This window comes from Nothoprocta perdicaria, unplaced genomic scaffold, assembly GCF_003342845.1.
Source record: "Nothoprocta perdicaria isolate Ctin4 unplaced genomic scaffold, notPer1 scaffold_136, whole genome shotgun sequence".
Classification (NCBI taxonomy): Eukaryota; Metazoa; Chordata; class Aves; order Tinamiformes; family Tinamidae; genus Nothoprocta; species Nothoprocta perdicaria.
Window position 1 is genome coordinate 137475 of NW_020454494.1, and position 23961 is coordinate 161435.

The window sequence follows — 23961 nt, forward strand, 5'->3', positions numbered from 1 at the left end:
GGCAGTTTGGGGGGTCAGAGGCAGTGGTGGGGAAGAATGAGGAGGTCAGAGGATGAGGGGGTGATGGCAGTTGGTAGGGATGAGGTTGGAGGCAGTTTGGGGCAGGTGTAGGGGGTTTCAGAGGCCGTGTGGGGCAGGTGTGAGGCAGTGGGAGGTCAGGGCCCTGTGGGGCGCACGTGGAGCAGGGCTGCTGGGCCGCTCAGGGTGTGGGGAGCGGCAGGTTGCAGGGAAGGAGCCGGGTACAAAGTTCAGGTGGGGCGAGCGGCAGGTTGAGGGCCTTATTTGGAAGTGAAAGTCGCCCGGGCTGGTTGCCAGTAGGCTGCTCAAGGGGCAGTAATGGCCGGAATAGCAGCGGAGGCAGGAGGTGGAGAGGCCGGGACCTGGCCTGGCATGGCTGTGAGGGGCTGGGGGGGTGAGAGGCCGAATTGGGGGGCATCAGAGGCAGTGTGGGGCGGGGGGCGCAGGGTGATGCGGGGTGCAGGTGGAGGCCGAGCCCCTCGGCACAGCAAGGTTTGGATTAGCGGGTGGCAGGAAAGCAGCAGAGGTGCCAAGTTCCCTTGGGGCAAATGGGCAGGTTAAGCCACCCTGTTTGGAAGTGGGAGGTGGGCTGGTTGTGCTTAGGCTGCTGTATGGGGCTGGAATAGGAGCCGGGGTGGTGAGAGGTGGAGGGGTCAAATGCCAGGTGGGGCTGGAGTCAGGGGTGGCCTGAATGGCTGTGGGGAGCTGGGCTCGGGGTGGTGCTGGTGGGGCAGGGGCAGCATGAGGGCCGGGGGGCAGAGCAGCGTGGCTGTGTTCAGAGGCAGCGGCGTGGGGCGGCCGTGTGGGGTAGAGGTGAGACCTGTCAGTGGGTCACCATGTGGGGTGGCTGTGAGATCTGGGGCACGTGTGGGGCTGCAGCCGTTTGGCAGAGCGAGGGCTGGGAGAGCTGCAGCTTGCAGGAAGGAGCCGGGTACAAAGTTCGTGTGGGGCGAGCGGCAGGTTGACGGGCCTTATTTGGAAGTGGAAGTCGCTCGGGCTGGCTGCCTGTAGGCTGCTCCATGGGGAGGATGCAGCAGAGCAGAGGTGGAGGAGAGGAGTTGAAGGTGCCGAGAGGTCCTGAGGGGTCGGGGTGGTGGGGGGCAGGTATCAACAGATGTGTGGGGTGTGTGAGGGGTCAGGGAGCCTGAAAGGGCTGGGGAACTGAATTGGGGCTGGGTGCGAGGGCCAAGGGTGGTGAGGGGGGTTTCAGGTGGTGTGGGGTGCATGTGCAGGCTAGAGGAGGCCTGAGGTGGCATGGGGCTGGGGCAGGAGGTTTGGGAGGGGATAGTGGAGGCCTGTGGGGCTTGAGCTCTTGGTCTGGATGTGGAGCAGGTTGGGTACCCCGGGCGCCAACCGGGTGCCCAGTCGTATGGGAGGATGGTGTGAAGGACGAGTGGGTGCGAGGGGAAGGGAGCCCGGGAGCTCGGCTACAAGAACAGGGATTGGGAGAGGAGAAGGGAGCCCGGGAGCTCGGCTACAAGAATAGGGATTGGGAGCGTCAGCTGCAGGCACAAGGAGCGGGGAGGATTTGGGGAGGCAGGGACTGGGAGAGCAACAAATTGAAGGGAAGGAGCCCGCAGAGTGGGAGGTTCGTGCGGGGTGAGTGAGCAGGTGAACGTGCCGTGTGGGGAAGTGAAAATTGGATGGGCCGGAACCACTTGGGCTGCTGCATGGGAAGTAACAGCTGGAATTGGGGGTAGATGGGAAGCTGATGCTTGTAATACTGTGAAGCTTGAGGTTGGATGTGAAGTGGGCATTTGGTGGGAAGAAATGTATGGAGCGGGATGACTGGGTGAGCTCCTGTAGGATGGAGCACCTCCCTGCAGTGCAAGTTGCAAAGGGGCCATTTCTTTTGAAAACAGAGCTGCTGAAGAAAGGGTTTTGTAAAGGAAGGGATGAGGATGCTGTAGGAGTGCTAGGGGGAATGGGAAGGACCTTGCTTGTTCCCAAGGTGTTGGCTGCAGTCCCAATGCTGATCAGCAGGAGTGGTTTCCATCTAGACTGCGTTCCTAGGTGTCCGACAAATCTTCCTCATTGAAGGGGCAGAGCTATAAGATGCATTGCTGCAGTTCTGGATGTTGTTATAGTGGTGCTTTACTTTTGTAGTGAGTTCCCTGCCTCGGTGAAAGCAGAGCTGCCTTAAGAAGTGCAAGGGTGAGTAGAGCACTTGCTGCAACTTCACACTGTGGTAACCCTGACATACACAGCCCTCCTCTTCTGTGCTTCTTGGTGGTGGCTCTTGTTTCCTCAGTGTTTTTTGCTTTTTCCTCCCCACTCCTGGAAAAGGGGGTGTGATGCAAGGTGAAGAGCCCCATTCTTCTGAAATATGATCAAGTCATTTTGAGTGTAGAGTGAAACTTCCTTCTTGAAATTCATAGGCTCCTGTGAGGATGAGAGAATCCTGGATCCATAGGCTGCTGTGTGTCAGAATGAGTTTCTGTTTCAAAAGGGGTAGCCAAACTCTGATGCATCTGTGATGACTTCATGTCTCTGTAGGTGGACAGTGAACAGTTGACTTCATATTGCAGCCTCCATTTGTCCTGGGTGTCCAGTTAATAGCTCAACTGGAGGTGACCCAACTGGAAAAAGTATTTGGGAGAATGAGGCTTCCCTTCATGGGAATTCATTGTATTCCATTGTAGTGCTATTCCATGTAGTGCTCTAGTGGAATCTCATTTAGAGCTATTATAGTGGAAATGGAAGGAGCAGTATGTACTTGGTCTTGCTTAACCTCTAGACAATCAGTTGTTAGATCTCAAGATTGGTCATCTATCCTGTTTAATCTACTCAGACGTGATAGACCCTGTTGTTTTTGGTGTCATCCATTTCCTGGGTTGCTGTGACACTTTGTTTCCTAAAGAACTAGAAAACCTGCTGAGGTTTGACAAATGCTTAAGAGGCAACAAAGAAGTTACAGGTTCAAAGTGTGTAGGAAGCCATTGAATTTGCTTCCTAGCAGAATGCTCTAGAGACCCTTTTCCTGGGTATAACCAGAACTTTCTTCTAAGTTTGGAGAGAACACTTGAATAATGAAATAATGACGAAGTGCTGTGCAGCATTTGTCAGTGATTAAATCCCATGCCAACAATCTGTCTGCTGCTTTTAGAGACACCATGCCATTTCTGGGCCAAGACTGGAGATCCCCCGGATGGCGATGGGTTAAAACTGCAGATGGATGGAAACGATGTGAGCCCTTCAGCCCTGCGCTTGAGGATGGGAACAGTCAGCTCGGTGACATCAGCCACGCTGTGTAAGCTCCAAGAGATGGTCAGCTTGGGGGAGAGGGGATGAGAAGGCAGATTGGCTTAATTTGCTTTCAAACTGGGAATATTGTAGGAGATGGTCTTGTTGGCATATGTAGGAAGCATAAAAAAAGAAACCCATGTGATTTATTTAACTAGACAAATAGGATGATTCTCTGGAGTCTGTTTACCTCGCGTGCTAAACTGTATAGAGAGCTTTACTACTTGTTGTTGTTGTAGAATTGTTTCATGAGTCGTTTATTTTAGGTAAACTAGATGCCAAACTTTATTGCATTCAAAAAAAATGTACTATTTAAGGATGAATGTAATATTTTTAAGTTCCAAAGGCCTGTTGAATTTTGCTAACTGTCTAATGCATATGACAATATATGCCCTTGTAGAATGACTCAGAATTGTCTTAGAGAATAAAGTAAAACAATGCTTGTGGTAGGTAATATAGACTGATGTCATGTCAGTGACTTTCTCCAGGGAATTTCCTACTTGGTTTCTTCATCAACAAGCAATTTTCAGGGGTAGCATTCTTGATTATAAATTCCAGCTTGATATGTTTGTAATGAGAAGAGGCATTGCGTGTTCTTCTTGGTAGCCCAGTGTAAGTCCAGTAAATGATGTACTTTAGAAGGAATTTCTTGCTAGCAAAGACCTGCTGAATTCGTACATCTGTTTTCTATACATATAAAATCAATTTTAAGTCAGTAATCAAGCAGTGAGTAATTCTTCTGTTATTGATCCTTTCTTGAACTACTGTTTTCTTCATGCCCTTCTTGTTTTTGTGCTCCCCTGATGCTGATGTTAGTTAGTCCCTTTATTTGCTGACCATACTTAGGACTCTGAAAATGAAAGACTGCATTTCCCTGGAAGGCTCTTCAGTATGCTTCCAGATTAAAAGCTGACTTAAATGTCTGTGGGGAAAAAAAATTCTTCCCTCTTTGTGTATATCCCTACAGATGCAGTTGACAAATGAGAATCTATTTTAATTTTGGTACCCGTTTGTTAGGCACTAAATCATTAATTTCTGTAGGCTGCTTGAATGAATATAACTTGGCAAGTATGACAAACAATTCTCACTTTTGTAAATATTTGTGCAAATTGTCAAGGATTTTGTTTTTCTGGTCCTAGTTGTATGCTCATCTATTCTCCGGGGAACAGAGTAAGTTTTTGTATTACTTCTTTTTTTTCCCTCTTAGCCTTTAAGTCCCGGAGTTGTCTTTCCAGAGGTGGATTTAAACCAGCTATTTTTGGAAAGAGATCGGAATCTTGAAGTTCAAGGTTAAAATAAGGACATTAGACAAATTTGAAGGGGCTGCTCATGAAAACAAGTTCTCATGATGTCTAGGGTGGTCCATGACTTGAATTCCTTAAACTGGTTTGGTAGCTTTTCAGAATCTCAAACTCGGGTACCACTGTGACCTTCATCTGTGATGATCCTGCAGTTCCACACCTGCATCCTATGCATCTCCTACTAACCGAAGCCAAACTGCAGCATGTCAGTTCTGCACCTTTCCCTTCCACTCTGCTTCTGGCAATTCAGTCAAAAATACGTAGCGTTTAAACATTAAACTGCAGAATTTAAATTGATATATCTTGGCACAATGGCACTCACTGCTTTGAAATAATTTTACTACATTCTGAGAACTTTGAATATGAGTTGTTTGCTCTATGCCTTTGATGCTTATTTACACAGCATCATAGGTTAAGTTGGAAAGCCTTCAGGAGGTCGGCTGCTCCAGGCTTCCCCTTGGAGCAGGGCCAGCCAAAATTAGGTTTCAGAAGGCTTTAGTCAGGTGGGTTTTGTACATCTCCAAGGATGGAGACTCCACAGCCTCTCTTGGCTCCTGGTAAAAGTTTTGTTGGCCTTGGTGTAACTCCCTCCTTGCAAGGGGTAAGAGCAGGACACCGTAGTGCGTTTGAGGTGTCTCAGTCACCAAAGAGAGTGCTGATGGCTTCTTCCAGCCCGAGAGCTCCCCTTGTGTTAATCCAGCCCGGGATGAGACTGACTGACCTCAGCGCAAGGGCCCCGGGCTGCCTGTGTCCAGGTTTTGTCCACGTGGATCCCTGGGTGCTTTGCTGCCAGGCTGCCTCCTCTGCGTGCAGCCTGTGCTGCTGCATGGGTGCCCGTGCCATGAGCACGGGGCTGCGTGCTGCAGCAGAGCAACACACTGTGGTTTGCTCCTTAGCTCTGCTCTGTCATCCCAGGCCACTGGGAAGCAAGTATCTTTCTATTGAACAGGCAGCTCTGCTTTGGCTATAGTGGTGTGATATAATGCCGAATAAAAATGAGGCTGGGTGAAATGCAGAACAGCTTCATCGTGGAGGAAGCATGTAGTAAACTGTGTAAATATTTTCATGTGTGCTTCCTGGTTTGACCGTTCTGTGAATGTGCTGTTGTATAAATGGAGGACAATGAATACCAGCCTTGTCGTTCCGCCAGGTTTTCTATTTTAATGAAACAAAATAAGATGCTCTGTTCACCAAAATATTCTTTAAAAGCTATACTGAAGCAAGTTGTATGGGTATTGTGGCTCAGAGCAGTGAGGATGCTTTTTCTTTGTTGCATAGAGGGAAATTCAAGTTCTGTAGCTGATTGACGCTCAATTTCTGCTTTTATCCTGATCTGAGTGAGAAGAATGACAGAATTGTCAAATCTTGTCCAGTAACGAAGATATTGCCTTCTGTTGATGTCGATGTTCAGAAGTTTAGCTGCATGTTCCAGGGCTTGAACTGGGTAATTGAGAAGAAACAGAATATGTTGGTTGAGTTTTCTTATTGCATTGTATCATAAATGCTGAATACAGCATTTTTCTGAATGCTTTTGTATGGCATGTAGTCATCCTTCTGAAAAGATTGTTCAAGACTGAATATTTTAACCATATTAACTAATAGCAATAAGTATTGCTATATGTTGCTTATATATATATATATACAGATAGATAGATAGATACATGCAAACTAATGCCTCGATGCAAGTTTTTGAATGCAGCCTTGTCTGTGTTTGAAAACATTCGGCCATGGCCAGAGTAACTGAAGTTAACCTGACACAGTGGTAAATTCCCTGGCAAATTTCATATTTTTATGAATAGTAGCGAGTGTGTGTGGGGGGAAAGGGTTATATACAGTTTTCTTCTTAAGTAACTATAGGGAAATCAAGTAGTCTTAGAGTTAAGCTTCAGTTCCTCGTAGCCTCAGTGCTTATCTGCACAGGGCCGCTGCCTTCATGCGAAGATGGATCCCTTTATCTGTGTGCTAAAAACAGGAACACCCCTTCTTATCTGTACTACTTTTCCTTGTAATTAGCTGTACAAATGGAAAGCAAAACCTTAATTAATGAAGCTGTAGGCATATACATCGCACAGTAGGTGTTCTGCAAGTTTTAGAAAGGTCAGTTTATACAGCAAAAGTGTTTTTGTATTGCAAGTCTGTATAATCCTCTGTGTCAAATTATATGCTTATGATGTCACTCGTAAATAGCTATAGTTGATCCTGCGTGTGAGAGAAGGCAGATGGATTGTGAGGTTCATGATGCCCAGATCACTAGTAAAACAGCGTAGTAACTCCTGAATTATGTATGCTGTAGTGATTAGGGTGTTTATTTAAAATAATCATGCATTTATTCCCACCGCCCCTTAAAATTTCTTTGTTTGCCCATACATTGACAGTAGTAGAAAGATGCCTTTATCTTGGTTAGCTTTCTATCTAGTAAAGTATGCAATAATTCTGTATTGGTTTTCAGTGCAGATTGCTGCAGAGTTTTACAGGGCCTGGTCCCTTTCAAATAGTGTTTTTCTTTATATATGAGACTTGCAGACAGCCACTGTTCAGCCAAGATCGTGACCTCATTAGTCCTTCTTAAATGGCACTGATGACTGACTTTAAACACAAAATACAGAAATACTCTAATTTGACAAAAAAGTGAAAGAACAGCACTTGGAAGAAAAGAACAAGCTGGCTTCTCGCTTAAGATGGTTACTGCTATAGACCTTCAGGTAGAGGAACATCTTCTAAAATATGTTTTTTTCACCTGCTAGATATTTTTAATGCAGGGAGTTATAAGCTGTATGATGTTTAAATACTTAAATTCCTGTCATTTTAATTAAATGCTTTTATTTCAGCATCTTAACTGATGATGATGAAGAAGAAATATATAATGCTGAGGACTGTGAATTTGCAACTAAGAAAAGGAAAAAAGATCACTGTAGGAATAACACAAATTCACAATGCCAGTCAGGTTTGTTTTAATTTGTTTTAGAAGATTTTCTTGGGTTCAGCAGTGCTAAATATTTATATACTGACCATTTATATAAGGAGGAGTTATCTGATTTATGTCCACTTCTGCTGTGCAACATTATTACAGAAGTGGCATGTCTTAATTATAGCATCGATCATCTGTTAAGTGATTTTTTTCAAAGATCCAAAGATAGCTCATTGAAGAGTTTATACCTATGTAACAGACGTCTTCTGATACTAACCTGTTACTTTGTTTTGTAGACAAAGTTTTTGCAGATGCTTGTGGAAGCTTTTCTTTACACAGTTTTATTTTGGCTTAACTCAAATTCTGATTATTCAAGCAGCCTTGAAGTTAGCTCAGAATATCTTTGTGATAATGCCAGTGGTTTCTGTTAGTATATATTGATATTTATTTTAAAAAGATACTTTCCAAACTGCTTTTGGAGTTTCTAATATTGTTGATTTTACATATTTCTCCCCTCCAAAACTGTAACAGGGATGCTCTTGAAGAAGGCTGCAGGCTTCTTGATTGGGCTTGAAAAATGTTGCTAATTAGCAAAATTGAGTGCTTATATGTAAGAACACTTTCATTTGCTGACATACGCAGACAGTTATGAACGTGAGATCTGCCTATCTGCTTTTGTTAGTCTTGCATAGTTGACTTCTCTGCAGCACCCACAAAATGTTTGTAATGGCTGGATGTGGCTCATCCACCTTTACAAAAGAAAATGAGCTAGAAATGCACAGTCTTGAGGAATAAAAACATTACTCATCTCCATTCCCTTCCGTGTTAAATACTGGGGAGTCTTTTTGACTGAAAAGAATCAGGAGATTTGTGAGAAATTGATTGCTTTTGGTACGTAGTCAAGAAATTGTATTACAGCGGCCAATTTCCAAGTGTCTGATTTACAGATTTATTTTACTTTTCCTTAGTGCAGTTTTTGAGTACGTATCTCCTGAAAATTTGAAATCATTCTTGCAAGACTTTGTAAAATTCCTTCATGTAAACTGTTCTAATACTTTTGTGCAATAGTTTGAGGATGGTATGTTTTCTTCACTCAATTTATAGCAAACATCATCTGAAGTGGAAGTTGAAAATGTTTATTTTTTATTTTAGGTTTTTATTGTGAAAAATGGATTTATGTTCATAAGGAGAGTACCAGAGAAGTAAGTCCTGCATGCTGCATACTTTCGTTTTCTCCTCATGACACCTGTGCCAAAGCACCAAAAGGCAATGCTATTTTGTACTTAAATGTCTAACACAGAAAATAAACTCCAGATGTTGAGCCAACTCCAGATATTAAACCACTAGTCCTATTCCAGGAGCAAATGGCCCTCTTTTACCCTAAGTGTGAACATAAATTCTTGCATAAATCGACTCAGTGAATGCTTATAGTTGTAAGCTCAGGCTGCTGCGTGTCTTATGTCAACTTAAACCTTATGCTGAAATGAACAAAGAACACGGCAGCCCCAGGACAGCAGCAGCAATGCAGCCGTGTAAAAACGGGATAAAATATCCAGACATTCAGATGCCAGTGATTACAGGCATCTGTACAGATTTGTACAAATTCAAAGGCCTTGCATCAAGTGAATAGTGCTTAGATACTTGTTAGTTCTAAATATATCTTCTGTGTTTTCATCTGTTTTACAAGAGTTTTCAGTCCAGCTGCATTACACTTCCAGGGCACGTGATAGGCATGTACTTCACTTGCATGCCAGAGTGCTTTCCTGAATGCAAGTCTCCACAATTGTTGAGCTGCTTTTGCCAATTTTATCCTTCTTTCTTTCTGTTTAAAATGTGCTTATTCTTCCTTTTAGAGACATGGCTATTGCACTTTGGGAGAAGCTTTCAATCGCTTGGATTTTTCAAGTGCAGTTCAGGACATCAGAAGATTCAATTACGTGGTCAAAGTAAGTCTCATCTGTATGTGCATCTCAAAAATGCATTTGGTCATATATCTACATAAGTTCAGCACTGAACAGCTGGTGGCTTGCAACTGCATAAATGTCCTGTTTTATGTAATTTTATTTCCTACTGCATGAAATAACTGGACTTTTCTATTACACTGAGTATTTTTTTTCTTGGAAAATTGCTTATATTACATCGTGAGAGATTAGCCTGAAAAGGATGGTATAGGCAGTGCTCTGTTCTGATGTATTTATAGGCAAACATGGGTGGTGGTTTCAGTTGCTCATCTTTGGGGTGATGAACTCTCTTTAAAGACAAAATGATTCCTATGCAACCAAAAATAGCAAAATGTAGTACATCTTAAATACACTTAAAATAGCATTTTCCAAAATACTTGGATGTGTAAATATTCAACAGCACTTGTTAAAACAGTTGTGTGACTCACTGCACTCCTTTTATTTGTGTAACACATCTCTGACAAGATATGTAGGCATTTACCTCTAACTTTCCTTAGAAGGAAGACAAAAATGGAAGACTGAAAAAAATGGAAAGTCCTAAGTTTTATTTCGAGTTGTCTTTCATACGTAACGTGGTAACATGAAGTGTATAGGAATAACTCTGTTTTAATGTCACGGTTTTTCCTTCTTGGCAAGTCGCCTTTCCACTATATCAGCTAGTTTCTATGGGCTAGGTCTTGGTTTTCTTAATAGTGTATAAGGTGAGAAGAACCTGTCAGTGCCGGTCTGTAGTGGTGCCTGCCTGTTTCCTGCAGCTGCCTGCCCTTTCTTTGGAGCTGTGTAGTGTCATGCCTTAACTTTGGAGGTGCCTGAGCAGCTGCTTAGGCCCGGTTGCCTGTTGTGGGAGCTACCTGACTTCAGCCTGACGTGTTTGGTGTCCAGGCTCTAGGTAGCCCCTGTAGTCTGTGTCCTGCTTCATGAAGGAGCTGGAAACAGGAGGTGTCCCCAGGACTGCAGCTCAGCTCTGTGGCGAGGCTGCTCTCAAATGAGGTAGTGGTTGGGCTGTGTTGAGAGACAGGAGACGCAAAACACTTAGTTAAACCAGCATTTCAGCACTGGTATTGGGCCGTGGAGTGAAAGCCCATGTTGACCAGCCTTGTAAAGCCTGGTTTCCAGGTTGCTGGTTGGGGTTAACGATTAATGCTGAACTGAATGGGATGTTGAACTTCAGATGGAGTTGGGGGAACTATTTGCTTTCTGCTGCAAGTTTGAAGAAAAGCTGTGGAAATACTTTTTTTTTTCCTTTTGTTAAACCATATTGTAAAGACTTATTCCAGCTCCGTGATGAAGACCTATTCTTGCTGTAACTCTCCATAGCCCCTCTGGAAGGACATAGTGCTGTTACAGGTTGTTTTCTGAAGGTCACTGCTGGCATCAGTGTGATGATATATTGTGGAATTACTGTTTTTATTTGATTTTTCTATTTTAAGGGAGCAAGCAACAAGCTGTACTTGGATATATCTGCAGTATTGTATTTTCCATCTTGTGAGTGTTTGTCTTGCGATCTTGATATTGTATACAGCAGTTCTAATTCCAAAGATACTTGAGAGATTCTAGCAGAGAAGTTGCCTAATTTGCGTCATTGTCTTGTCACAGTAGGAGTGGCACTACAGCAGCGAGTAAAAACAAATACCAGTAAATGTGAAATAATGTGTAACGGAGGAGGAAAAAGCATCTCCTGGCATCATTAGGAGCTGGGGCATCAGCTCTGCCACTTCAAAACCAGAAATTGTGAATATTAAATTGCTGGTACAAGTCTGTAATTTGGCTTTTTATGTGGTATTGTGTTTTCAGGTGGATACTTGAGAACAATGGGTTATTCAGAGGGAAGTGAAAGAATGAAAAGCTGAGACAGAAAAGGGAGGTGAACTATCAAAAGGGGGGAAAAATAAATACAAAACAAAACAGATTTTTTCAAGCTGCAAAGCAGATCGGGAAGCAGGGGATTGATTAGCACTGTATAGAGCAGAGAGATTGGAGGGATGAATAGCTCCAGGTTTTTCATGCTTCCTAACAGAAAAAAAGAGGTAGGGTTGAGAGCAACCTTCAACCACTGACAAATTCATAAACCAAAAATCCATTTTGACCAACACAGCTGGAAAAGGTTGGCGGCCATGTGCTCTGCCACGTAGATGAAGCCAATACTTGCACAGTGTTTTGAAAATGTACATCACTTCACAGCTTGGTCATGAAATGCCAGTGGGAATGCTCAGTTTGGGCATTTGTCCTGTTCCATTTCCTTACCTCAGTAGTTCCACTTGAAGGAGATACAATGGTAGTACTGCAGGTGACCGTAGGCAATGACTCGGTATTTGCAGTATGTGTTATATGTAATGTGTTTGTGCATGAAATCATCTTTTACTATTGCTCGAAGTTTTAATTCTTTATCCAGCTTTTGCAGTTAATTGCAAAGTCCCAGTTAACTTCACTAAGTGGTGCAGCACAGAAGAACTACTTCAACGTTTTGGACAAAATTGTGCGGAAGGGTAAGACCCAAGGTTTTGTCATCTGCTCGCTCAGATTTTATTGCTGTGTTTAGATGTTTTCTTGGTATGGTGGTGGGCATGTTAGTTGTCTTTTTCTGTTTACATTGTTAGACAAATAATAGTGTATTAGTGAAAGGTCTAATGCTAGACATCCAATTTTAATAAATGGTTTTCTTTTGATTATTGAATCATGTCGGAAATAGATTTGCGAAGTCATGTGGCAACAGTTGTATTCAGAAGATACTGAATGCTATTAATCTTACTCCACAAAATATAAAAACTTAGATGAAACAACTGTAATAAGATTAATCTGATTATTTTTCTATTTGCATAATGTAGCAAAATGTAAAAGTATGTAATTGCTTTTTGCATGCAAAATCTATTATATAATAATGTTGACGAACTGTTTAGTCTGGTAACCACACTAAGTGGAGATGCAATACTGTCAGCTATGAGCAGAGACTCTCAAACATGATGCTGAATAGCAACTTATTAAATGCATAACAGCACAGATCTAGCTTTTGAAATTATGTTAATTATCGATCTTGCACTTAGGGAAGAGCATTAATGAATATCATTGTGGGGATTAGGGCAGTACACACACACAGTGATGCTGCCTAATTAGTTCAGAGAAAATAATGTTGTTTAGCTTGGGTTAGCTGTATTAGAAACTGAAATTGTTTTGTTTTATTTTCTAGTCCTGGAAGACCAATATAATCCACGACTAATCAAAGATCTTCTGCAGGATCTTAGTTCTACTCTCTGTATACTCATTAGGGGAGTAGGAAAATCTGTTTTGATCGGGAACATCAATATCTGGATTTGCCGACTAGAAACTATCCTTTTGTGGCAACAACAGCTAAAAAACCTTCAGATGAACAAGGTGTGTTGTTAAATCATGCTACCAGACTAATGAGGGGAGAGGAGTATGTTAGAAACTGGTTTCTGATTTGTAAATGAACAAAATTTCAAATACATTTAAAACATGGCTTGATTTCCATATTTTTGGAGAAGAAATGTGGAATTAACGAGATTAAAATTTGAATCAATTTTTAAAATATTTTAATAGTCCTTTTCCAATGAGGATTGCTACAGTGCCTATACTGCTATACTCCCTTCTGGCAGAGGTTTTTAAGATGCAAGTTTATTACAAAAGTTTCAAAAAAAGTTTCAAGTTTATTTTACATTTTTCATCTCTATCAAGGTAGTTGTTCTATTAATAAGGAAATAGAAAAATGGAAAAAAAAAAAATTAGATGTAGACCAGGAACATGCAAGTAAATGTAAGTAAGCTATTCAAAGTGCCAATTTTACAGCTTTTTATTAGCCAAGTTGCTTTTTGTGGGGAGGAGAAAAAAAAGCTGATGACTTCAGCATCTGGTCTGTAATCATACAACTTTCTTTAAAACATATGGTATGCGTTGCTCCAGGCTGCTCTATGGAAATGTCTGAAGATGAGCAGAGCTTTTTAAGGCTTCTAACCTGACTGGGGTAGTCCTGGAGGAGGAAATGCTGCTGCAAGTCACTGCTTCCAATAAAGTGATGAAGCTGTTTTGTCTGTTTACTTTCAGCTGTGAAATTCTGAAATTGTTCTTGCTGGGTGTCTGAGTAGAACAGCTAATTTTGGAATAGAAAAGAAGAAACTGGAAACCCGATCTTAGTGATTTTTTTTTATATACCAAACAACCATATATACAATTTTGAGAAACTAGTTGCAGCACTTGTTTCATTCCACTGTGAGATTTAATGTCAGTTTACTGCATGGCTCCCGTGAGCTACAGGGGGGGAAGTGTATGTTCCTATTGAAAACCTTCTCAGTGCTCTGATTCATCACCCCTGCAGAAGTGCTGATTTGTCATGTGTTGCTGTCCTCAGCTTTTGTAACTGTCTTTCAGATTGAGAAATGATTCTACTTTATTACCTTGATAATACTTTCATTGTGTGCTTGTACTTATCAGTCCTATATTTTGTGCAGTATACTTCCACTGTTTGGAATTAAAATTGAGAAACTATTATCCTATAAGTTATAATAAAACTAAAAAGTGATTATTTATAGTTGAATAAGTTACAGTTAGGGTTTTGGCACACTTCTCTGAAAGCAGAGATAAAAACATTTTAGTTCTTCAGAGTTTTTTTTTGTTTTCAAGACCATAGGTTATTTCAAATTTTAAAGAAGAATTTAATATTTTTATCTTAGTTTTATTTTAGCACTGAGAAAGATGCAGGTTGCAAAGCTATATTCATTATCTCTTTCTATACCTGTAGGTCATCTAAGCTCTTAACAGCATCTCTTACAGAAAAAATGGCAGCCAAATAATCACAGAATCACTAAAACAGATATTATTCAGTGCTTACGTACAATCTAAACTGAAATGTCAGCTGCTTTTAAAGAAAAAAAGCTCTTCTACCTTATCTTGTCAAGTCTTATCAAGTCTTTTTTTTTCTTTTTTTTTTTTTTCCCAGCAAGTCAACAATGGCCTTACACTTACTGATCTACCTCTGCATATGCTGAATAACATCTTATACAGGTTTTCTGATGGCTGGGACATTATTACTTTAGGTCAAGTGACCCCAACTTTGTATATGCTTAGTGAAGACAGACAATTGTGGAAAAAACTCTGCCAGTACCACTTTGCTGAAAAACAGGTAATCAGCTTTATCACTTATGTAAATCTTTCTCTTATCTGTGCTGTATGCAAATAATGAAGTATGAACCTTCTTCAAGATAAAAATGGGACAGAATGTGGCAGCCTTCTTCTGTATGAAAAAATCAAAAATCCTCCAATGTATTAGGATAAATCCACACGTAGTGGAATGCGGTATTTTATAACTTCAAACTCTGTAAATTTTGTCCATGTATTAAGCTGGTTTAGAAGTAGCTGCTGTGTATCAGCTGCAGTTGATTTGCAAACTGGGGCTCAAGAAGTATATTAGTCATTTATTTCTGTGCTTCTGAAAAGGTAAAAGTATACTCTTTTGAATGGAAAGACCAAGCATTATCTAAAGCCATGGTTACTACCTTAACAGAAAAAAATGCTGATTGTAGTATTTGATCATTTTTATCTAATTCCAGATTTTTTTAAAAAGTGTAAAATGAATTATTATTCAAAACATTATTATATAGTTAGCATTGTTTTCGTTAATAGTTAGCATTGACTATGATCAAAATAAAGACAGTGGAGTTGGATCAGCTGTATATGGCCTGTTTTTCTTGAGATCTGCATTCCTCAATTTTTAATTTAGCTTTTTCTGTCTGGGTCTCTATTGCTCTTATTTAGAGATGAATACTTGTCAGACCATTGATTTCAAAGAGTTCTGGTGATAAAACTTCAGTTTAACTGCCTGTGATTTTTCAGTCATTTGCTGATTGGACTACATCTTTAACTGTTTATATCCAGTTTTGTAGGCATTTGATTCTATCAGAAAAAGGTCACATTGACTGGAAGCTGATGTACTTTGCACTTCAGAAGTATTATCCAATAAAGGAACAGTATGGAGACACTTTGCATTTCTGTCGGCACTGTAGCATTCTGTTTTGGAAGGTAAGAGCTTTGAAATAATTAGAAATTAGTGCTCAATCAGCTGCTGATGATTACTTGAAAGGGAAAAATACTAGGGTATCATTTAGGATTTTATGTAAAATGTGGTTGTACAACTAAAATGCAAGCTTAAATAATATATGAAACTTCCTAATAAAACCAGTATCCCAGGTTTGTTTAGCATATTTCTCTTTTTACCTGATAACATTAATATTTAGAATTGCAAGGAATATTACACCATTGAAAGTGGTGCTACTGTTTGTCATCTTGTCTCTTTAATATTGCACAGTTTTAAGGAACTCAGATAAGATTAGCTGTCCTATGAAATCTCTTTTCTAATGGTCACATGACAATCGATAGACATTTCTACTGAAAACTTAAGTGTCATTTCTACACATGGATATAAAATTGTATGTATTTTGTAGGCTGTTTCTCTCATGTTAGACGTTTGTGTGAAATTGTGGAAGAACATGTGAAATTTCTCAAATGTATTTTATGTTTATTTTAATGTTCTTCTGTGAAGCATATTCTATCTTACAACATGATTTTTTTTATTTCTGTAGGGCAATATCTCCTTTAATATTCATGTAAACTCATAGTCCTCTTTTTCTTTGGTTGTACCCTAATCTAGCCTTCTTGTCAGATTTATTTTATTTCAAATTTCAAAGACCAGATATCAGTAATAGTGAGTGGAAAATCTAACAAGAAAGGTTAGAGAAATCTTGAAAAAACAATCTTTCTGGTTGCAGAAATGACTTTGTTCTTCTACCTGCTTTCTGTGATTTAACTACATCAAGCCAGCAATGCCAATGTGAGGCTCTTTTCTTTTTCTTCTAAAAACCTAAGATCTTTAGCAGGAAAAGCTAGCCTTCATGGAAATAGCGTGGTCCTGAATTACATTATTTTATACTAGAATAACTTTATCACAGGAGCTCTTCCACATATCGGGGTATTTTTTTTAGCATTAAATTAATAGAAGGGAAAGCAGGTAGTTGGTTTCTCCTTCAAAAACCCTGGGCACTTGCTCAAGAACCCACGTCAAGAATGACTAAGAACTGTTCATTACAGTGAAATAAGCCTTATAAAATGTTGTCTATTATTCAGGGTATTTTTTCCCCTCTTTGAAAACAGTAATTTGAAAGGTAAGCACTCATTTTGCATGCTGGGAGTGGGCAAGTTTCTCTTATGTGAGCCTTGTGTGCTAAGGCTTTGCTGTGTAAAGGAATAAGCCCTTTTGCAGTGCGTATTCTCTCATTCTGCTCTTGCCTTAATTGTGATAAAGTGTGGCCGTTGCAGTGTAAGGAATAATAGTTTTTGAAAGGCAGTGTTCAACGTGTCAGTGGCCTGGAGGAGGCACCAGAGCTCACTCTAATCAAGCCTGTGGGTAATGCTGTGTTGGAGGGAGTATTTGGTACCCTTGAGGGCCCAGCTGCAAGGAGAAGGATCTAGACAGGCTGGAGGACGGGGTTGGTGGGAACTGCACAAATGAGGATAAATCCAAAGTCCTTGACAAGGAGGAGTTGCAGGCAACACAGGCCTGGGAGGAGCTCTGCTGAAGAGCCCCTGAGTGAACTAGCAGTGTGTCCTGGAGCCATCCAGAGCCAGTCCATTGAGAAGTGGTTGTCCCCCTTCGCTGGGCACTCACTTGGCCGCCTCTAGGGTACCACAGCCGGGGTTCCCCACTGCGAGCAAGACGTTAAACTGGAGTGCGTTCAGGGGAGGGCAAAATGGCCGTTTGGCAGCAGCGCCTGCCTTGTGAGGGGAGCTGGAGGGGAGCCTCCATCAGGGGGCCTCATGGCCTGCCCACAGGGCTGCAAGGAGGAGCCCGAGGTGGAGTCGGGATGCTTGGAGCTCTGATCAGCTGGTAGGCAGGAGGCAACAGGCAGAAGTTGAAACAAGAAGCTCGGATGGGGTGTGAGGGAGACGTTCTAACCACTAGGATCGGCTGTCAAGGGAACCCTGTGGTGGCGGAGGCTCTGCAGTCTCTGTCTTCCATGATTTTCAAGGATTCACCAGATAAAGCTCCGAACAGGATGGATTGAAGTAATAGCTGGCCCTGCTTGGAGCAGAAGGATGGACTGGAGATCTTCTGAGCCCCCTTCTGGGCAGGTTTTTGTATGAATCTGCAGTGCCAGGTCTCAGAACTAAATGGTATTTTGGTTTTAAAGTAAATATTTGATCGGGATGAAATAGGCTGTGCTAGAAAAACTGATTTTTTGCACCAGCCAGCTCACTGATTGGCACAGATGCTGAATGACCAGTCAAAGATCTGAAAAACAATTTCACCGGGTACCCTGGCAGAGCAACGTAAAGTAGTGCTAGTCGTACTGAGGTCTTGGTGGGGAAAAAAGTAGTTCTGCTTTTTCAGTTATCTGTATATATATTGTCTCAAGCTTTTTAATAAGGAGAAATAGCACAGGGGACTTTATCAGCGCTAGTGAAATTCCATGCTAAGTCTTAATTCCTGCCTTAAGCAGAAGGAAACACATCAAATTTTGGCTGTTCATTATAAACTTACATAAGGTATTTGATTAAACAGATTATTAAAGGAAATGAGTGGTGGACATGGTTGTATGTGTGTATAGTTCTCTGCTGAAGCCTTTTTTCTTCTGTATGTTCAGTGGTACTTTACGGGTGTTTTTTTTTTTTTAGATTCCTTTAACTTCACAGATATTTTACAGAGAAATGAAGCAAGTGGCTAAATCTTGAACCAAATTGAAACACTAGATTCTTGAAATAGTATGAAATAGTCTAACATGTAAACTTCATTTTTTAGCGCATTTAAGAGCTGGCTGTTTTTCAAGCATATTCAAAAGCACTTCAAAAACCAGGCTCACTTATTTGGGGGATTGCACTTGCTTGTCTTCATGCTAAAGAACAAAGCAAAACATCAGAAAGAAAACAGAGGAAGAAAGTACTGATCAGGGCGTGAGGGAGACTAACAGAGGTTAGAATCATAGAATCATTAATTTCTTTTAATTTAAAGCCACGCAGGAACATGACTGCTCTTCCTAAGTTCTTCTAAGACAGGGAAGGAATAATGAAATGTGTGACTAGAGAAGAGTTATTTAAGCTGAGGGCTATTCTGCATGCAGATAGGTTGTATAAACTACCTACAGGCAGACTTGTGCTGGGAATTAAGAGTTTCCAAGAATCAAAGCAGCAAGGTCCTGGAACAGCCACAAAGCACAGACTTCACTCGTTATAAGAAGAATTTTTGTTGTTTATGAAACAGATAATATGATGTAGCTGCCAGTGATGAGAGGGCCAGATTCAATGACCCAAGAAATCCTTTCGGTTCTGCATTCTGTCCTTTTAAAGACAGACTCGCAGAAAAAGAAAATGAATTGGCCAACAGCTGAAGCGGGGAAACGATTTTTCACCTCTTCAGTATGTTATAGCAATCTTGCTTGTTAAAAGTTATACCAAAACTCTTCAGATCTTGAAACAGAATCACAGAATATTCAAGGTTGGAAGGGACCTCTAGGTCCAAGCAACATTTAAGGTTGTTGATTGTGTTTAAAACTTCTGACCACAGTAATACTAAATAAAGTAAAAAGGAGATTGCTAAATTCATCATAGGAACTACAGTGATAAATCAGCTAGCTTGTATCCTCCTCTATGAAAAAAGGAATGACTGTACGCAGAATTCTCCGTATCAGATGACCTTTGTTTTTGAGAAGAGGCTTTTTTTAAGGGATTTGTCCACACTGTAAGTGAGCCAAATATATAATTTATTTGAAATGTAAAAAGAATGACATCTAATGTTGTTAACTGATGATGCTTGTTTATATGGTGCTTTTCCTAACTCTTCTACTAGCCAGCATTACCTTTGTGGGCAATTCTTCTGTTTTCTCGTGCTTGGCTAACTGAATAATATATCAATTACCTGAGATGGATATAGAAAATAGTTGAAATGCATTTTCTGTCACAATCTGGGAGTTTATGTAATGAGATACTTGTTTAACCCATGTGATATGGTCCACACTTGGTTTCAGTCTCAGCAGAGCCCATGATGGTTCTGGTTTCCCAACCGACTGGCTTTCTGCGAGAAGCACCTCACACAAAATGCTCTGTAAAAGACTCGTTCTGTGTGGCACGGTCCAGCAAACCCTAACTCTGCTTCTTTTGCTTTACGGCTCTCCTTGCTGCTCCCTCCTTCCTGGTCTCAAAGGACTACCACCTTGCTTTGCTACTCAAGGTATTTCGTGTGTGTCTCATCTCTGCTTTCGCTGCTGATTGCTCTGTAATGCCAGACTGAACGAGCTGTTCACCTCTAGTCACCTAATAGGCATTTTGTTCCTATCAGTTTAGCAGCAGAAATAGTGTGTTCCCAGTAACCCATTCAGATAAGGTAGTGGTGAATTTCCATCTTAGTTCCTCTTCATCTTTTTGTTATTATTGAAGTATTTTCCCTTTGTTTAATGCTATTTGAACTAAGGATCGTAATTCATCATCTTACGAAAATAGGTGCAGGTGTCAGTGAAATTAGATTCACCAAGGAAGAGCTTTCCCTGTGCTGAGCATTTGAAGCTGTTTCTGTGCTCCCTGATGTATTTAATTTAGCACTTAAATCGGAAAACAATACCATGGATGTCGAAGAGCTTGTTTTATTCAAGGGTAATAAAATGAATTTTACTGCACTTGGAATACTTAAATCACGCTTAGGCTTATGAATGATTAGCTCTGACAGGACTCCCAAACAAACCCCATATGGCTGGGGAGGGATCAGGATGGAGGGGAGGCAGTTGCAGCCTTTTCTGAGTGAGGAGTTTATATGAATAACTACCCAGTAAAGGACTGTAGCTCCAGGGATGTGACGGGAACATCATTGGCAGTTAGGATAATTTGAGAAGGAAAACAATTTGTCAGCAAATGCTTTTCATGGTGAATTCTTTTGTTAATTAAAACAAATTATGGCTTTAGTTTCAAGTAGACTTATTGAAAGAAATCTGATTTGAGCATAAAGAGCAGTGTTAAATTTAGTGAAACTTTAATCAATGGAAAGCGCAATTCAATGGGAAGAAAAGTGATATGAATCGGAAGTTCTATTAAGAAGCAAGAGAAATCAGGTAGCCTTGAGCGTTCTTTCTTGGAGGAAAAGGTTCATTAAATTTAACACTGCTCTTTATGCTCAAATCAGAGCTGTGCTTCCTGACAGAGCAGAGCTTTGAGAAGTGATCAGTGCAGAGTAAAGCATACAGCATATTACAGACTAAAGCCAAAGGGTGCATTTACAATTATGAGCATAAATAAGCAGTAAAGGACGAGTGGAAACCCCAGCTGCTTTCCCTGCATCCGAACTCTGCTGTTTTTCCTGGCAACTGGGAAATGAAACGCATGGCCATGGGGAGAGAAGGTGGTACCGTTAGCAAGTACTTTGAGAGCATGTGTTTCTGCCACTGAGTCTCTCCCTTGCAGATGTCACCTCAAGGTGAAGGTGCTGGTCAGCACTTCTGGTCTTTTGCCTGTTCTTTCCTTGCATATATTTTGCTTTGGCAGCACCACTTGCTGTCTGATTTGTCTGGAGTTGCCTTTTTTTTTTTTTTTTTTTCAGTTTTCTTTTACCTGTTTGTCATTAACACCTGGTTCTTAGGTGATAATCGAAAACGGGGAGGATGAGGCGTTTGGATTGCACGATACTTTTGTATTGTCATCAATAGGCTGATGAAAAGCACACCTTCTAACTGTATTCTGTTTCAAATGGAATAAGAAATTCCATTTGAAAAGCTGAACAATGTCTAGAATACAAGTTTGAGCTAACATGTTATAAAGATGGGAAGGGAGGGAGACATCTTCACAGGACCTTCCTCACCTGAGTTTCAGAGTCAGAAGTTCCACGTATAGGCTCTGTCCTTCTATTAACTGTATAATATTGCATATAACTTCCTCTCATGGGGAAGCAAAAGAAACGAAGACTGCAGTGGGCTGTGATCTGTGTTCTGGCTTGCTTTCCCTATGTGATAAATTAGTCCATCAGCACTAGTAGGAAAAGACAGAAGCCCCTTGAAATGTAGGAAGGACAGGTTGAGCTCATTACGTTGAACATCATATTGTTCAAGACAGTCCACTTCTCCAGTGAACTATGTGGGACCTTCACATTAAAACTGCAGCGTTTTCCTCCAGTGGAGAGAGTCCATTAACGTATAACTTTGCATTATAACATGAGCTTGATGAATAGTCTGGCTCTTGTGCTGAGTTCAAGTTTCTGTAATATTAAAGTAAAAGCTGCAGACTTGATTTGTGTTGTGGAAGCCTTTTTACTTATTTTACTTGCCATGAGCCAAAGGAGCTACATGAAACTTAGAGTCAGTGAGCGCCAAGGGGTTTGTCTGCAGACATTTCCACGTTGCAATTCATGCCTTTGAGCTTGTTTTGCCCCGACTGCTGCTTGTTGGTTGTGCAGTGCAGGAGAAGAGCTGCTTCTCGCTGCTGCTTCGTGCCGGGCTCTGGGAGGGCAAAAACAGGGCTGACACCTTCTGCTAGTGGGTCCTACTGCTGTTTGCAACTCAATGATTACAGTGAATTGTGGTCCTGGAGTTATTAATGCTGTTAATGGGTTCCCTGTACTGTTAATGGAATAAGGAGAGTAGAACAAAAGGGGATTTTTTTATATTCTTTCTCTGATGGTGTTAGCTGTACAGAGTGCCTTCCTGAGGATGTTGCTGTAGCTCTAATGAACCAAAAGGAAGTTAAACTGTGAGGAATGAGGGACAGATGAATTAATGTTCCTACTGTACTCATTTTACAGACTTCACCCCCCAGTAATCTCTGCTAAATGAGACCCTTGCTAAAACGATGCCAGGATGTGTCCTGTCAGTGACAGTAACCGAGGCAGTTCCCTCCTCTGTGCGTGGTGTCAGTGCAGCCCTAGCTCGCTGGGCTGCAGACTGCTGCATGGAGGCAAGAGCTGCAGCTGGAAAAGGGCTACGGAGGAGGAGGAGGAGGAGGATGGTCAGGAGGGTGCCCAGCAGAGCCGCCTGGAGCTCTCCTGGTGTGGGCTTGAAAGGAGCTTTTGGGGAGGTGTCTGTGGCCTTTCCTTCTGAAGGCCAAGTTGATTTGGGGTTTGTGTTGGGCAAAGTCAGTTCAGGTTTAACAAGGCTTTTGCTCTTAGACACCCATTTCTCAACTGTTTTAGACAAGACATTTGTAGGAAATGGATCCTTCCACTTCGAAGGTTGTGTTGGGAGACAGCTTCAGATGGCAAGAAAATGACCAGCTTCCCCTGCCTACGAAACCTCTTCAGTTAGAGCTCTTGAGAAAAATCGTATCTTGACCCATCAGGGTTTGAGAAATGCAGGTTGGGGGAGGGTGAGCTCACTAGGTTGCTATAGTGGATGCCCTTGCATGTGCCTGTTGTTTTGTTTTACCGGGGATGGGGAGAGGAGGGAGCATGGCTCTGAAAAGGGAACTTACATCTTTCCCCTTTCATCTTGCAGGACACGGGACACCCCTGCACTGCCAGTGATCCCGACACGTGTCTCATGCCGGTGTCTCCTCAGCACTTCATTGATCTCTTCAAGTTCTGAGACGTCCGCTAGGCGCGTGCTGCTCTTCGTGGCCGCTCTCGTGAAGAGCTGGGCAGGATACGTTATGCTTTTTGTGCAATATATTAAGTGTTATGTTTTGTTGTGGTTTCAAGTTATGTTGGGTTATTATTGGACAGGCTTATTCTGTGTGGATGTTGCTCAGAAAACAGCTGAGGAGAGGGACACGTGCTAAAGCAGAGCAAAACCTCGCTAGGAAAGACCTGCAGTGGATGACTTCTGAGTCCAAGGAAGACTATTTTAATCTCAACTTGAAATCCATTCTTTCACTGCCTTAATAGCTGGTTAAAACTATGTGGAAGACTTAAGCTATTCTTACAGGGACCAAAGGAATTTTCTGTTAGTCCTTTCTTCTTTCTTGAAGCCTTGGTTTTCAAGGCACTTCCATATAATTTGTACCATTATGAAGACTAGCCTGGAATTGTCTTGGACTCATAATGTCTGAATTACCAAGGTGGCACTAATCATAGATCTAGAGGATAAATATAGCTGTGGCTATCTGTCATTGAACCTATAAATGAAGTAAGCCAATATTTGTACATACATTATGCAAAAATATTTATTTTTCTTATAAGGACTTTATTAAATGACATATATAGGATGTGCTACAATAGGTCATAATCCAAGGGTCAGATATGGGGCTGCTGCAAAATAATGGATTTTTCTGACAGTAGCAAAACCTTCATTTATACTCTGTTTAATGTTGAACTAATGCATCTCCTAAATAGGAGGTGTTACAGCAATTTAACAAAAATTGAGTTGCTTGTTTCTAGGCTGCTCCAGTGGCAATGCATTAATGCTGCCAAGGGACATTCTAACCTGACAAGTTGCTGTGAGCTTTGGGAAACCCCAGAAGTTGGTCTGAGCTGGGCAGTCGGATAATAAATTCTCCAGGAAGCTGTCTTCTATTCTGTGAAATGAAAGTAATTGTGAGGCTTAGGCAGATTTAGGAAAAATTT

General features: G+C 41.4%; 1 protein-coding gene across 2 annotated transcripts; it reads left to right on the top strand.

Moving 5' to 3' along the window:
• The first annotated feature begins 2122 nt into the window (after positions 1-2122).
• On the top strand, positions 2123-23895 carry FBXO25 (F-box protein 25). 2 transcript variants are annotated; one of them, XM_026033890.1, is made up of 11 exons: positions 2123-2172; positions 3125-3268; positions 7391-7506; positions 8623-8672; positions 9324-9416; positions 11824-11917; positions 12616-12800; positions 14380-14562; positions 15315-15458; positions 19630-19656; positions 22895-23895. In XM_026033890.1, the coding sequence occupies exons 2-11, from the start codon at positions 3132-3134 to the stop codon at positions 22982-22984; spliced, it is 1119 nt and encodes a 372-aa protein (XP_025889675.1). In that variant the 5' UTR covers positions 2123-2172; positions 3125-3131; the 3' UTR covers positions 22985-23895. The 2 variants fall into 2 exon arrangements, with proteins under 2 accessions (XP_025889675.1, XP_025889676.1); XM_026033891.1 differs by lacking the exon at positions 19630-19656.
• The last annotated feature ends 66 nt before the right edge of the window (positions 23896-23961 follow it).